The 13,251-nt window shown below is 36.3% G+C and overlaps 4 protein-coding genes across 5 annotated transcripts in view; 3 read left to right on the forward strand and 1 right to left on the reverse strand.

Annotated features, from left to right (window-relative positions):
* Positions 1–13,251, reverse strand: part of LOC138128907 (uncharacterized) — a 51,947-nt gene that overhangs the window by 30,032 nt on the left and 8,664 nt on the right. The window lies entirely within an intron of this gene.
* Positions 4,435–5,569, forward strand: LOC138128252 (alpha-tocopherol transfer protein-like). The gene is made up of 5 exons (XM_069044439.1): positions 4,435–4,508; positions 4,550–4,765; positions 4,904–5,216; positions 5,267–5,369; positions 5,418–5,569. The coding sequence occupies exons 1-5, from the start codon at positions 4,435–4,437 to the stop codon at positions 5,567–5,569; spliced, it is 858 nt and encodes a 285-aa protein (XP_068900540.1).
* On the forward strand, positions 5,583–7,733 carry LOC138128897 (alpha-tocopherol transfer protein-like). Its single transcript, XM_069045127.1, has 6 exons — positions 5,583–5,717; positions 6,414–6,686; positions 6,742–6,994; positions 7,041–7,151; positions 7,203–7,308; positions 7,355–7,733. Exons 2-6 carry the CDS (start codon positions 6,415–6,417, stop codon positions 7,504–7,506), a joined length of 894 nt encoding a protein of 297 aa, XP_068901228.1. The 5' UTR covers positions 5,583–5,717; position 6,414; the 3' UTR covers positions 7,507–7,733.
* LOC138128899 (alpha-tocopherol transfer protein-like) lies at positions 10,345–12,336 on the forward strand. Of its 2 annotated transcripts, none has more exons than XM_069045129.1 (6): positions 10,345–10,489; positions 10,940–11,301; positions 11,357–11,609; positions 11,656–11,766; positions 11,818–11,920; positions 11,967–12,336. In XM_069045129.1, the coding sequence occupies exons 2-6, from the start codon at positions 11,030–11,032 to the stop codon at positions 12,116–12,118; spliced, it is 891 nt and encodes a 296-aa protein (XP_068901230.1). In that variant the 5' UTR covers positions 10,345–10,489; positions 10,940–11,029; the 3' UTR covers positions 12,119–12,336. The 2 variants fall into 2 exon arrangements, with proteins under 2 accessions (XP_068901230.1, XP_068901231.1); XM_069045130.1 differs by having other exon boundaries at positions 11,357–11,603; positions 11,650–11,766.

The following is a 13,251-nucleotide window of genomic DNA, read 5'->3' on the forward strand; positions in this document are numbered from 1 at the left end:
TCTTGAAAGTTTATCAAACTAGAGAAAGACAAAAGTCCAGATGTTGTGCGTGGTCTGTCCACGGCAACAACAAAGCGGCGAATATAACTATACCTGCATATTCAAAATGTTCAATTCTTCTTTGCCTTTTAAGTATTAAAAATCATAAATAAAAACAACGGATTTATTTATTACGGATAGTTCAATCATTTATAATAATTCCTGTGAAGCAATTGGTTTTTATATTATCATTTATTTTTGCACTACGCCCCCTTTTTACACAACTATGTCGGAAGTTGGTTCATACGACATTACGGATTTCAGACAACATTTCGACATTATCACATTATCAGACTCCCACCACAAGACCCTCAGTGGCGGCGCGCTCTATTAGTGGAGTAAAATCGGAGTGCAATTATGACTCTTATTAGTGATTCAAAGGTATAACTATCCTATCTTGTAGAGGACATTTTGGGGCATAAGGAATCGTTATCTACAACTTTATTTAATATGACCGAACTTTGAAAAAACGGCTGTTATAACTACGTAGTTGAAGTGTAGTCCGAAAAAATACGTTTCTCGTAACATTTAACGCTGTGTTAATTCAACTATTGAAGCTATAATTTTGATTTTCTGTATATTTATACTAAAAAGTACAGCGCTTCCAACAGTGAATTGAAAATCGCAAATATCGATGGTTTTGAAAATAGTTATTTACATAATTAGTGGGATAAAAGCAATATTACAGGACTTGAGCGTGAAGATTGCAGATGACGAGGGCGTTAGCCCGAGTTCATTTGTAATCACACGAGTTCCCTGTAATATGCTTTAGCCCACGTGTTATGTACAAAATTTTATCTAAGACCGCCCCAAATTAAAAAAACAAATCTTATCTATTGATTTTCGCCAGTGAAATAAATGAGTTCTTTTACAACAGACAGGTCACACATAATTCACACCTTTATGAAAATCAAGATTTCAACATTCTCAAAGTCACTAACATAACTTTTAAGACTGACATCTGATAATTGATATCATAACGAATTGCCAACTGAAATGTTTGGTCACAGCCCACTCTAATTTTTTTTCGATCTCACGGTATAATCCATTCCCACCACTAATCCGAAAAGTACCTTATCATTTCGAGTACTGCTACCAGGCAATAGCGAGTACCTAAGTCGTAATAATTAAGTGAAGCAATGACAGTTCTGATGTTGCTCAAAAAGATTTATTGTTAGTGCCAAACTGTCCAGTATAGTTAAGGACAATAATACAGGTTCCTAATGAATGTTGGTTAGCTAAAATGCCTTAAGATATTGAGGTACTTCGTTCTGGACTCCTCGGAAGAAGGTCGCGAAGTGTCAAAATCTGCTTTTTGTTTTATTTTTGTGTAAGAAAGTTTACCCAACATATCCACTAATATGAACGAGTTATTGCATTTTTTATGGTCTGGCAAAAATCAGTGTTGCAAACAAATGTTATTAGTAATAATTAATAATTATTAATAATTCGACTCTTTCTTCGGCTTTGTCCTCGGTTTGCGCCTCGTGCGCTTCTTCTTCACGTCTGGGGTCTCGGAATTCGACTCTCTGCCTTTGTCCGTGTCTATTGATTTAGATGAACTTGGTCCCGGAGAATTTGCCATTTATTTACTATTTTTTTTTTTTATAAAATTATGACATCTTGCATTAAAGTAATAATTTACGACCATTGTCAAAAATTAAATATACTTAATGAAGAACAAAAAGGTTGTGTTAAAGAGTGTTTTGGTTGTAAAGAACAACTCATAATAGATACGGTAATAATGGAACAAGCTCGAAAAAATAATAGAAATATTTATACCGCATTCATAGACTACAAAAAAGCCTATGATTCAGTACCACATTCATGGTTAATTAAAATTCTTAAAATTTATAAAATTAATTTGGATTTGATTAACTTTTTATCTCATGTTATGACATTTTGGAGAACTACTTTAAATTTATCAATAAACAATACTAAATTAAAATCCGAGCCTATTCAAATTAAACGGGGAATTTATCAAGGAGATTCTTTAAGTCCTTTATGGTTTTGTCTAGCCATTAATCCTTTGACAAATCTATTAAATAGCACTGGATATGGTTTCAATATTAGACTTAATAATACCACACTATCCAAATTAAATCACCTTCTTTATATGGATGACATAAAACTTTATGCATCAAAAAAGAATCACATTTTATCTTTACTAACAATAACTGAAAATTTCTCAAATGATATTGGGATGAGTTTTGGTATTGATAAGTGTAAAATGCAATCAATATGTCGCGGTCATTACGAAAATTTGGAATATATAACTAAAGAAGGAGAAATCATTAAAAATTTAAATAAAGGAGAATTTTATAAATATTTAGGTATTAATCAATCAAATCATATTCAACACTCAATTATAAAAGAAAATTTAGAAAAGCAATTTTATTTAAGAATTAAATCTATTTTAAAATCAAAATTAAACGGTAATAATTTAATTAAAGCAGTTAATACATATGCTGTTCCATTACTGACCTATTCTTTCGGTGTTATAAAATGGTCCAAAACTAATTTACAGAACATAAACATTAAAACTAGAGTTCTTTTTACTAAATTTAGTAAACACCATCCTAAATCTGCAATTGAAAGATTTAATTTACCACGCGAAAACGGTGGTAGGGGTTTTTCAAATCTAGAAATACTGCTAAAAAATCAAATTGCTTCACTAAAAAATTATTTCCTCAATAGAGCTCGTGATAACACCTTTTTCAATGCTTTGGTTTCAGCCGATAAAGGCTACACATCTTTAAATTTAAGTGATAATATAATTTCAGACATTGTTAAGCCAAATATACCTGACACAATAGCAAATATAAAACAGAAGTCTTTACATGGGAGATACTTTAAAGAACTGGAACAACCAGAAGTTAATATTCAGGCCTCTCATGCATGGCTTAAGAAATCAAATATTCACCCTGAGACGGAGGGTTTTATATTTGCAATACAAGATCGTGTTATAAATACAAGAAATTATAAAAAACACATATGCGGTTTACAATCGATAATTGATAAATGTAGGATTTGCGGAACTGAAGGGGAAACAATTGAACACACCATTTCTTCTTGCACCGTTTTGGCTCAAAGCGAATATAAAAAACGACACGATATATTCGCTAAAATTATACACATGAATTTAGCTGTTAAATTCAATTTATTAAAGAATACACAACCACATTATAGTTATACACCAGAAAGTTGTTTGGAAAATGACAGTTACAAGTTATATTTTGATAGAACAATTTTAACTGACATTCATATTAAGCATAACAGACCAGACATTATAATTTTAAATAAACAACAAAAGCAAGCATATCTTTTAGATATAGCTGTTCCAAATTCACATAATATAACACAGACATATAACACAAAAATTAATAAATATTTAGAGCTGTCCGTTGCTATGAGAAATCTTTGGTGTTTAGAAAAAATTTCGATTTTACCACTTGTAATTTCAGCAACGGGAATAGCACCGCAATCTCTTTTTAAAAATTTAAAAATTCTGGATTTAGATAACACATTGGTAGTTGAAATTCAAAAAGGTATATTATTATACTCATGTCACATCGTGAGGAAGTTCCTTAACATTGACACAGAACATAATACACAACAAAGTCATAATGCGGAGGCGAGACGCCGGTAATTATGTTGATAAGCACTGCACTATTACTTGATAGTAATATCCGTGATAGTGTATGTACTCCGGCAAAATTGCCGTGCTGCCGGGTGGAGGTGGGATACAAGAATAACTAAGTATTCTAGTATTATCATTAAAGTTTGATCCACGATTCTTAGATTACCTCGCTATTTATTAACTACCGAAACAGATAACTAGAGAAATTGTAATTGATGTTTTTGCGAGTGTTCGTTATCTACTTTCACCTACATATCTAGTGGAACTTGCAGTTAGTTTTGCTTGAGTGGCTCCAGGATTGAACACGTATAAGTCAACTAAATCTTGTTCGAGACCAATCAAAAATGCTCTTTGTACTAATATTTTATTATTGGTTTTTGTTCAACACACTATACACACAACCGTCAAGGTAGCACGTTTCGAGATTCGCAATTTCCAAAAATATACAAAAACTTCTGCAACCCCAGTGCAATAAATTTATACAAACAAGTTTCGCGGGCCATGAAAATAATAGAAAAAATAATTGCCTAAAACTACATATTTGCATTAAAAATACAAACGGGTTTCTTCAATGTACTCCTAGACTATTCTTAATTGATCATGTGTGTTTTTTTTCCTGCCACGCCACACAAAAAGTCTCATCTCCTGATAAACAAAACAAATCGAAAATAATTGAATTTATTTATAAAAGTATCAAACCTTCAACGGTACTAGTTAACCGTGACGATTCCAGAACTAAAAGTGTCAGTTTGACGATGACGCTCAAGTTGGCAGACGCTAGTACCGAGTACTTGAAAGACAAAGACTTGAAAAAAGATGACGTGATAACGTTCATGACTTGGGTGAACAAGCAGCCCCATCTTCCCGAAGTCAATGGCGAGTACGACTCCAAACTGGCGGTATTTGTTTTGAAGTGGTACCTCTTGCAGAACTCCAAGCCATCCTCTTCCTGCAAAGCTGTTACTACCGGAACGAGGCGGCGAAAGCTGCCATCGACAACTTCTTCACGGTCAAGACCCACTGTCCCGAGTTCCTTCAGGAGAGGAATGCGATGGGGAAGGCGGTGAAGGCCGCTCTGGATGTCGCGTAAGTACCGCATGTGAAAACGAGATCAAAATGCCTAAAATTGTTGCAACATCAAAAGAGATGTTTGAGGTGGTGCCAAATTTATTGAAATGAAATTGATAGTACTCATAATACAGTACCGTCTTAATATGTTTGTAGTGTCTTTGCAACGTTACCTAAAAAAACCCCAGAAGGCTACACCATCTTCTTCACGAAGCTAGTGGACACCAACCCTAACAACTACAACTTAGCTGACAGTTTAAAATGTTTCGACATGACCTGCTTGTTGCACCTGCACCAAGAGGGTACTTCCCCCGGTCACGTGATCATCTACGACTTACAGGGGGTAGTTTTCGGTCACTTGGCCAGACTAGGACCCCTCACCATCAAGAAGTTCCTCTACTACTTGCAAGAACTGGACAAATTATTCGCGCTGATGCGTCCCTTCATGAAGAAAGAACTCATGAAAAAGGTACGCTTGAACCAAGTCGTACCACCCCAAAATTGTCAAACTATTTCCAGTTCTACATGCACAACTCCGTCGAGGACTTGCTCCAATTCATCCCCCGTGACTGTCTCCCCTCAGACTACGGAGGCACCAGCGACTCTGCCTCAGTTCTGCACGGTACGACACAACAACACCTCAAACCCAACTGATCGTACCCCGTTTCAGAACAAATGAAGAAGAAGCTGCGCGAAAACCTTCCCTTCTTCGCCTGGGAGAAGAAGCAAACTGTCGACGAGTCAGCCAGACCGGGAAAACCGAAAAGCCTGAATGATATCTTCGGGGTCGAAGGTACATTCAAAAAGCTCGAACTTGACTAACGTTGAGTCATACACAATAAAGAAATGAACGTTAACATTTTGTTTTCTATTGTGTAACCGGTGTCCTAGACAAGTCTTAACAATCATCGGTGACACTCACGGTCAGTCTCATTCCAACAGCTGACCGTGTAACATCGAAATATTACAGGTAAGTTGGCTCTAAAACTTTTCGAGTGGTGTCAGGTCGGGTGGAGCATATGGCTAAATCCGAAATTTTCCAAAACGGGTTTTCCGTAAATGGTCTAAGCGTGCGTCAGATGACGTCTGTGGCGCACCTGAATCTACAGTAGAATTTTTGTTGGTCCCAGTTCACAGAATTATAAATAAAAAAATATATATACATTTTATGACAGTGGAAAAATTTTGAAAGTGGAAAAATGTGTAGATAATATTTTCCAAAATCTTTATAGATCCAATTGTGAAAAACAAAGTAACCAATGGTGTAAGTGGTTAAAATGACATTATCGTTAGTGTAATTACGGTGTAAATATAGTACCAAGGTTAATGACTGTATGACAGGCACCTACTAGAACAATATTTTACTTTTTAATATCAGACTTTGTTTATAAACATAATCTAATCACCTAGAAGTAATCTGAAGATGACTACAAAAAAAAAAAAAAAAACGAAACACAACAAAGTCGCTCTGAACGTTGAAATTAAAATGTTATTTCCAAAATTTCGGAAAAACACACTGGCATCAATTCCTGATGCGACTAGTTTATGAGTCAAGGTTAATGACTTACTACAAATTTAAAATTTAATCGGAAAGTACCAAAAACAAGGTCATTATATGACTGTCGATTTTTAACAAAAAACATTTGAAAACAATTATTTCAAAAAGAATGTCCATCCAAATGGTCGACGTCGAAACCGAATACGCCAAAGACAAAAATCTGAAACGCGAAGATGTCAAAATCTTGTCGGAATGGATGAACAAGCAACCCCACCTCCCCAAAGTGCCCGAACTGCACCTGGCGCTCTTCCTCCAGAGCTGCTACTACAGAATAGAGCCGACGAAAACCGCCATCGACAACTTCTTCACCGTGCGAACACTTTGTCCCGACCTGTTCGGCACTCCTAGTGTGGAGTCCCTCAAAGAGGAACTCTCGGTGGGGTAAGTCTTCTCACTCTTCTCCATACAAAACTTGCAAATTCTAACCCCTCAACAGTTCCATAAACGTTCTACCAAAGAAGACTCCAGAAGGCTACGCTGTCATTTGGATGAAGCTTCGGGACCCCGCTCCTGAGCACTACCGTTGCGTCAACCAAATCAACCTCCTCGATTTGATCATGATGTTGAATCTTCACCAAAAGGGCACTTGCAACGGAGTGTTGGCCTTGTTCGACATGAAAGGACTCAGTTTTGGCCACTTGACCAGATTCAACCTGGTCGCCATAAAAAAACACCTCTTTTACGTCCAGGTCTGAAGCCCATCGAGTCGTTGTGTTTAATAATTGAAAGTTTCAGGAAGCTACACCGGTCAGGATAAAAGGACTGCACTACATCAACGTGGTCCCTTTCGCGGATACACTCATAGGGATGGCGAAACCCTTCATGAAGAAGGAACTAGTCGATATGGTAACAAGATGGAGTTGAGTCTCGCAATCATTTTTGATTGGTCGTTTTCAGTTAAATTTCCACGACGAGTCGATGGAAACTCTGTATAAGTACGTGCCGAAAGAGATTATGCCCAAAGACTACGGTGGTGAGGGTCCCTCGCTAGCAACACTACATGGTAGGTACCACCCAGTTCAAATAACTGTGAAAACGTGACATTATAGAGGAAAACACCAAAAATCTTCTCGAAAATATGGATTTATTCAAGTGGATGAACACTCTGAAGGTGGACGAAAGCAAGAGACCGGGGAAACCCAAGAACGCTGGAGACATTTTCGGCGTTGATGGTACTTTCAAGAAATTAGAAGTAGATTAAGTGTCGAAACTATTAGGAAACTGTTAATTTGTGTATTAAAGATAGCTAGTCGACAATTTGCTCGTCCTGTGAGCTTTGTGGGAGGGCGCAACATCCTGGTGAAACATAGTTTAATTAATATCACACAAGAATAAATAATAGGCGTTGTTATTTAAAAAATTGTTAAACAATAGTCTGTAATGGTACATTAGAAACAATAAAAATGTCTTGAAAATTGTTTAAAAGAATACGACACAATTTGAGATACTTTAACCGCCAACTTCTATCTGAGAGTTCATTAAAAACATATTTTATGTATTTATTCCAATACAAACACAGGAGTGTCAATAGGAAGTACTAGGTTTTAGTACCCAAAAAAGGGAATACCATATTTCAATAAACGACAGAAAAAAAATTGTTTTTTTATTTTTCTTGAAGTCAATAAAATATCACAAGGAATAGTTATTTACACTACGAGAGAGGAAGGTAAAGCTTTTGTAGACGAAAGCGATTTTAGTCTCGAGTGCTGTATATGGTTCCGTTCGATACCTGACATACCTCCTTAAAAGGTGAGTCTGTAACTTTTTTTTTCAAGAAACGATGTTTGCAAGTTTTTACTGGAAGCGGCTGATCAAGAGTGGATCCTTCAGAAAGTTGTATTAATGAATAATGATGGGCATATTTGGTGGCTGTCGTTGGGACGAATTATGTAAAATCATGAATTTTTATAGTTATTATTAGTTATCATTTTCAATTAACAAATTCTTTTTCATAAAATCGAATTTCAATTATGCGTGAGCGAAATACAGTGAGCGAAAGTGAAACCTTCACCCACCGGTAATTGGATATAGACTCACTTTCAAGGGAGGAATCTAACAAAGGAATTTTATACACTGCTTATTGTGTATCGGAAGTTCTTTGGAGAAAAAAATAGTAGAAAAGAGTTAAACGAGCCAAGTTATTGACTCGTCCGATACAAGAGACACTTCGGACTTCGAAAAGAGTATTTAAAGTAGTACTCAAGGAACCGTAACGAACGTTGAGGTAGGTCGTGGACTTTCTATAAAGCAAATCTGCGAGTTAGGAATCAAGGTCAATGTCAAAATGGTACTGCTCTTGAATGTTTATCAAACTGGAGAAAGATGGCGTGTCACAATTGAATTGAATTGAATTATAATAAGACCTGTAAATTCGACGCCTATAACGAATAATATTCAACTTATTCAGTACCACCAATATTCTTTAAAAAGGAGTTTGTTTATAATTACGGATATTTCTATCAAGTATGATAATTCCCTTGAAAGTAAAGGGTTATTATAAATGATTGTAGTCCAAGTTGGCGTAAAAACTGAATGTAAAATTTATGCTTGCCGCTCCATATAAAAATTTTCAAAATAATATGAATAAGTGAATTTACACCGTTCACACAGAGGAGTTAAACAACTCAGTACTGTTAGATTATTCAATCGTTAATTTAAAAAGAAATAAATAAAATTCTTATCACCGCACATTTCACCTAAAAAATGACAGTGACAGTGACAAAAATTGACAGTTCACAGTGAGGCGGCAAAAATTTCATAACATGGGCATGGCTTGCTTCGACTACAATCATTTATAATAACCCTGTAGTATTTTTATGTTATCAAATGATAACATATTAAAAAAAATACAAGTACGAGTAGTTCTACACTGAATACATTTACACACCTTTTCAAGTTTTATATGTTTTACGTAATGTTTCTGACGAAGAATTTTATCAAATGAGTCAGAAGCAATTCGCAAAATATGCGGAAGATATTTCGGACACGATTTCGTCTCAATTACTGCCACTGAGGGAATGTTTTAAAAATAATTTGTCCATAATTAATTCCCCAATGAAATTAACCGGATTTGTACTAATAAAAAAATTTCTTGGTGCTGTTTTTATCAGAAAAAGTTTTCTCCGCGACTAATAAAGAATTAATGCATTCTTGGTGTATATTCAATGAAAGAATGATCAATTCCGCGCCCCGTGTTAGAGTTCTACTGAAATCCACCGCTGTCGACCAATCACATCCCTCGTATTTTCATTCTACAACGGCAGATCGCCAATCCGATGCGTTTGTAAACAATAAGTCGCGCATCGCGTAGCAACCGCTAAACGAGGTACAATTTTAATTGTCAAATATTAAAAATAAAATTAAATTTAGTTTTCAAAGACTGTTTTTTCTTGGTATAGTCGCGGAGAAAGTATAGTCTTCAACTTGCGTATAATGGCTATTATTCACTCGGATGATTTCACCACTCGCCTACGGCTCGTGTTGTAATTTTCATTCTTCTAAATAATAGGCATCATTATACGCTCATTATAGAATGTACAACTTTTTTAATAATTTTATATTATTAAATTTCTAAACGTATTTTTTAAATGCTTTGCTCGGGGTGTTTAACAAAAATTTGAGGCGCTGTTTTCCTGACTCACTGATGCTGCAACATTGACTCGTGGCTGTATTGTTAGATACACTCACTGTATGGTACACAGTGATTAATTAATACTGTGAACATTAAAAGTCCTTGAAGGTACAAACCGCATCCTGTCAGTCCACAAACACTAAAACACGTTCATTTTTATAAAAAGTTGTGAAATAGAATGAATTTGTATTATAAAAACAAGTCAAGTCGGTATCGTTGACCACACCCCAGTCCGGCACGACACAACAAGACCCCAAGCCCACCTGATCTGACCCCCGTTTCAACAAATGAAGACCAAACTACCCAACAACCTCCCTTCTTCACCTGGGAGAAAAAGCAAACTCTCGACCAGGGCATCAGCCGGAGAAAACCGAAAAGCCTGGATGACATCTTGGAGTCGAAGATTGTACATTCAAAAAACTGGAATTTGACTAATATTGAAATTAACGTCTCTCTTTTAAACCGGCGCCGTAGACAAATCTTAACAGTCAGCAATAACGCTCACGGTCAGTCTCGTTTCAACAATTAACGAGGCAACGCTGAAAAATCGCAGGTAAGTCGACTCCAAAACTTTTCAAGAGGTGTCAGGTCGGCTGGAGCGATGTCTAAATGAGAAATTTTCCAAAACGTTTTTTACGCGTGCACCTGATAACGTCAGGGTGCACCTGCGGTCTACTATGGGATTTTTATCGCTCACAATTGACGTCATTCTCAATTGAAAAAAAAATGTCAGCAAAATATTACCAAATATAATTGTGAAGCAAAATGGTAATGATTCCATTTAGAATAACATTGTCGTTAGAATAATTGCAGTGTACATGTCACGTCAAGGTTATATAACAAGCATCTCCTAAATCAATATGTATTTCATTTTTCAATGTTAGGTTTAATTGTTCAAAAACATGATCTCGTTCCCTCAGAGTTGTCTGAAGATGATTTCGAAAAAACGAAGCACAATAAATTCGTTTTGAATTTTGAAATAAAATTTATTTACATATTTCAGATTTAGAATTTAATCATGGAGTACGAAAAACAAGGTCATGACCGCTGACTTGTTAGTAAAAACAATTGATAAAGATTATTTCGAGAAAAAATGTCCATCCAAATGGTCGACGTCGAAACCGAATACGCCAAAGACAAAAATTTGAAACGCGAAGATGTCAAAATCTTGTCGAAATGGATGGCCAAGCAACCCCACCTGCCCAAAGTGCCCGAACTGCACCTGGTGCTCTTCCTCCAGAGCTGCTACTACAGAATAGAGCCGGCGAAAATCGCCATCGATAACTTCTTCACCATGCGAACTCTGTGTCCCGACCTGTTCGGCACTCCTAGTGTGGAGTCCCTCAAAGAGGAACTCTCGGTGGGGTAAGTCTTCTCACTCTTCTCCATACAAAACTTGCAAATTCTAACCCCTCAACAGTTCCATAAACGTCCTACCAAAGAAGACTCCAGAAGGCTACGTTGTTATTTGCATGAAGCTGCTGGACCCCGCTCCTGAGCACTACCGTCACGTCAACCAAATCAATCTCCACGACTTGACCATGGTGTTGAATCTTCACCAAAAGGGCACTTCCAACGGAGTGTTGGCCGTGACCGACATGAAAGGACTCAGTTTTGGCCACCTGACCAGATTCAACCTGGTCGCCATAAAGAAACACCTCTTTTACGTCCAGGTCTGAAGCCCATCGAGTCGTTGCGTTTAATAACTGAGAGTTTCAGGAAGCTACACCGGTCAGGATAAAAGGACTCCACTACATCAACGTGGCCCCTTTCACGGATAAACTCGTAAAGATGGCGAAACCCTTCTTGAAGAAGGAGCTACTCGATATGGTAATAAATTGGAGCTGAGTCTTGAAATAATTTTCGATTGGTCGTTTTCAGTTCAATTTTCACGAGTCGATCGAAACTCTGTATAAATACGTGCCAAAAGAGATTATGCCCAAAGACTACGGTGGTGAAGGTCCCTCACTAGCAACACTACATGGTAGGTACCACCGAGTTCAAATAATTGTGAAAACGTGACATTTTAGAGGAGAACACTAAAAATCTTCTCGAAAATATGGATTTATTCAAGTGGATCGACACTCTGAAGGTGGATGAAAACAAGAGACCGGGGAAACCCAAGAACGCTGGAGACATTTTCGGCGTTGATGGTACTTTCAAGAAATTAGAAGTAGATTAAGTGTCGAAACTATTAGAAAATTGTTAATTTGTGTATTAAAGATAGCTAGTCGACATTTTGCTCGTCCTGTGAGCTTTGTGGGAGCGCGCAACATCCTGGTGAAACATAGTTTAATTAATATCACACAAGAATAAATAATAGGCGTTGTTATTTAAAAAATTGTTAAACAATGGTCTGTAATGGTACATTAGAAACAATAAAAATGTCTTTCTTGAAAATTGTTTAAAAGAATATGACAGAATTTGAGATACTTTAACGGCCAACTTCTATCTGAGACTTCATTAAAAACATATTTTGTGTATTTATTCCAATACAAACACAGGAGTGTCAATAGGAAGTACTAGATTTTAGTACCTAAAAAAGGGAATATCATATTTCAATAAACGACAGAACAAAAATCTGGTTTTTTATTTTTCTTGAAGTCAATAAAATATCACAAGGAATAGTTATTTACACTACGAGAGAGGAAGGTTTTGTTCACGCAAATTGCGTGTTCGTCCACGAAGCGCAGCTGAGTGGACTATTCAATTCAAGTGAACGAAAGCGACCTTATTCTCGAGTGCTGTATTTGGTTTCGTTCGATACCTCACATACCTCCTTTGAAGGTGAGTCTGTAACTTTGCATTCAACATTTTAAATAGAATTAAAATAAAATAAATAAATCATATGTTCGGAGGAGGGATCTCTTGCTATGGAAAAAAAATAAAATACAAAATAAACAAACTTCTGTAACGTCAATAAAGTTATTGTGTACACGTTTTGGAAATGGATGATGAAGAATTGTACTGATGATAACCTGAAAGAGGCAAATGCCAGGAAGTACTAAATGTTGCCTACAAAATCAAAATTACGATACCAGAAAGAATTGGAAAAATTTACACATGGTAGACCGAGAAACGGATCAAAGGAATAGACGAAAATGTTGTGATGGAATATTTTTAAAATATAGGCGCAGCATCACCGCAGTCTGGATATTCAATGTTGAAGAGTACACTTTTTGTATTTCAGAACGCTGACATCTCCAGGTCAGAGGTTTTTTAATAAGCTGTTAGTTGTTTTAATATAAAAAATGGTTCAAAGCTGCAACTTTTTCAAGAAACGATGTTTGCAAGTTTGCAAGTTTTTATCGGAAG

Source organism: Tenebrio molitor, chromosome 4 (assembly GCF_963966145.1).
Source record: "Tenebrio molitor chromosome 4, icTenMoli1.1, whole genome shotgun sequence".
NCBI classification, from domain to species: domain Eukaryota; kingdom Metazoa; phylum Arthropoda; class Insecta; order Coleoptera; family Tenebrionidae; genus Tenebrio; species Tenebrio molitor.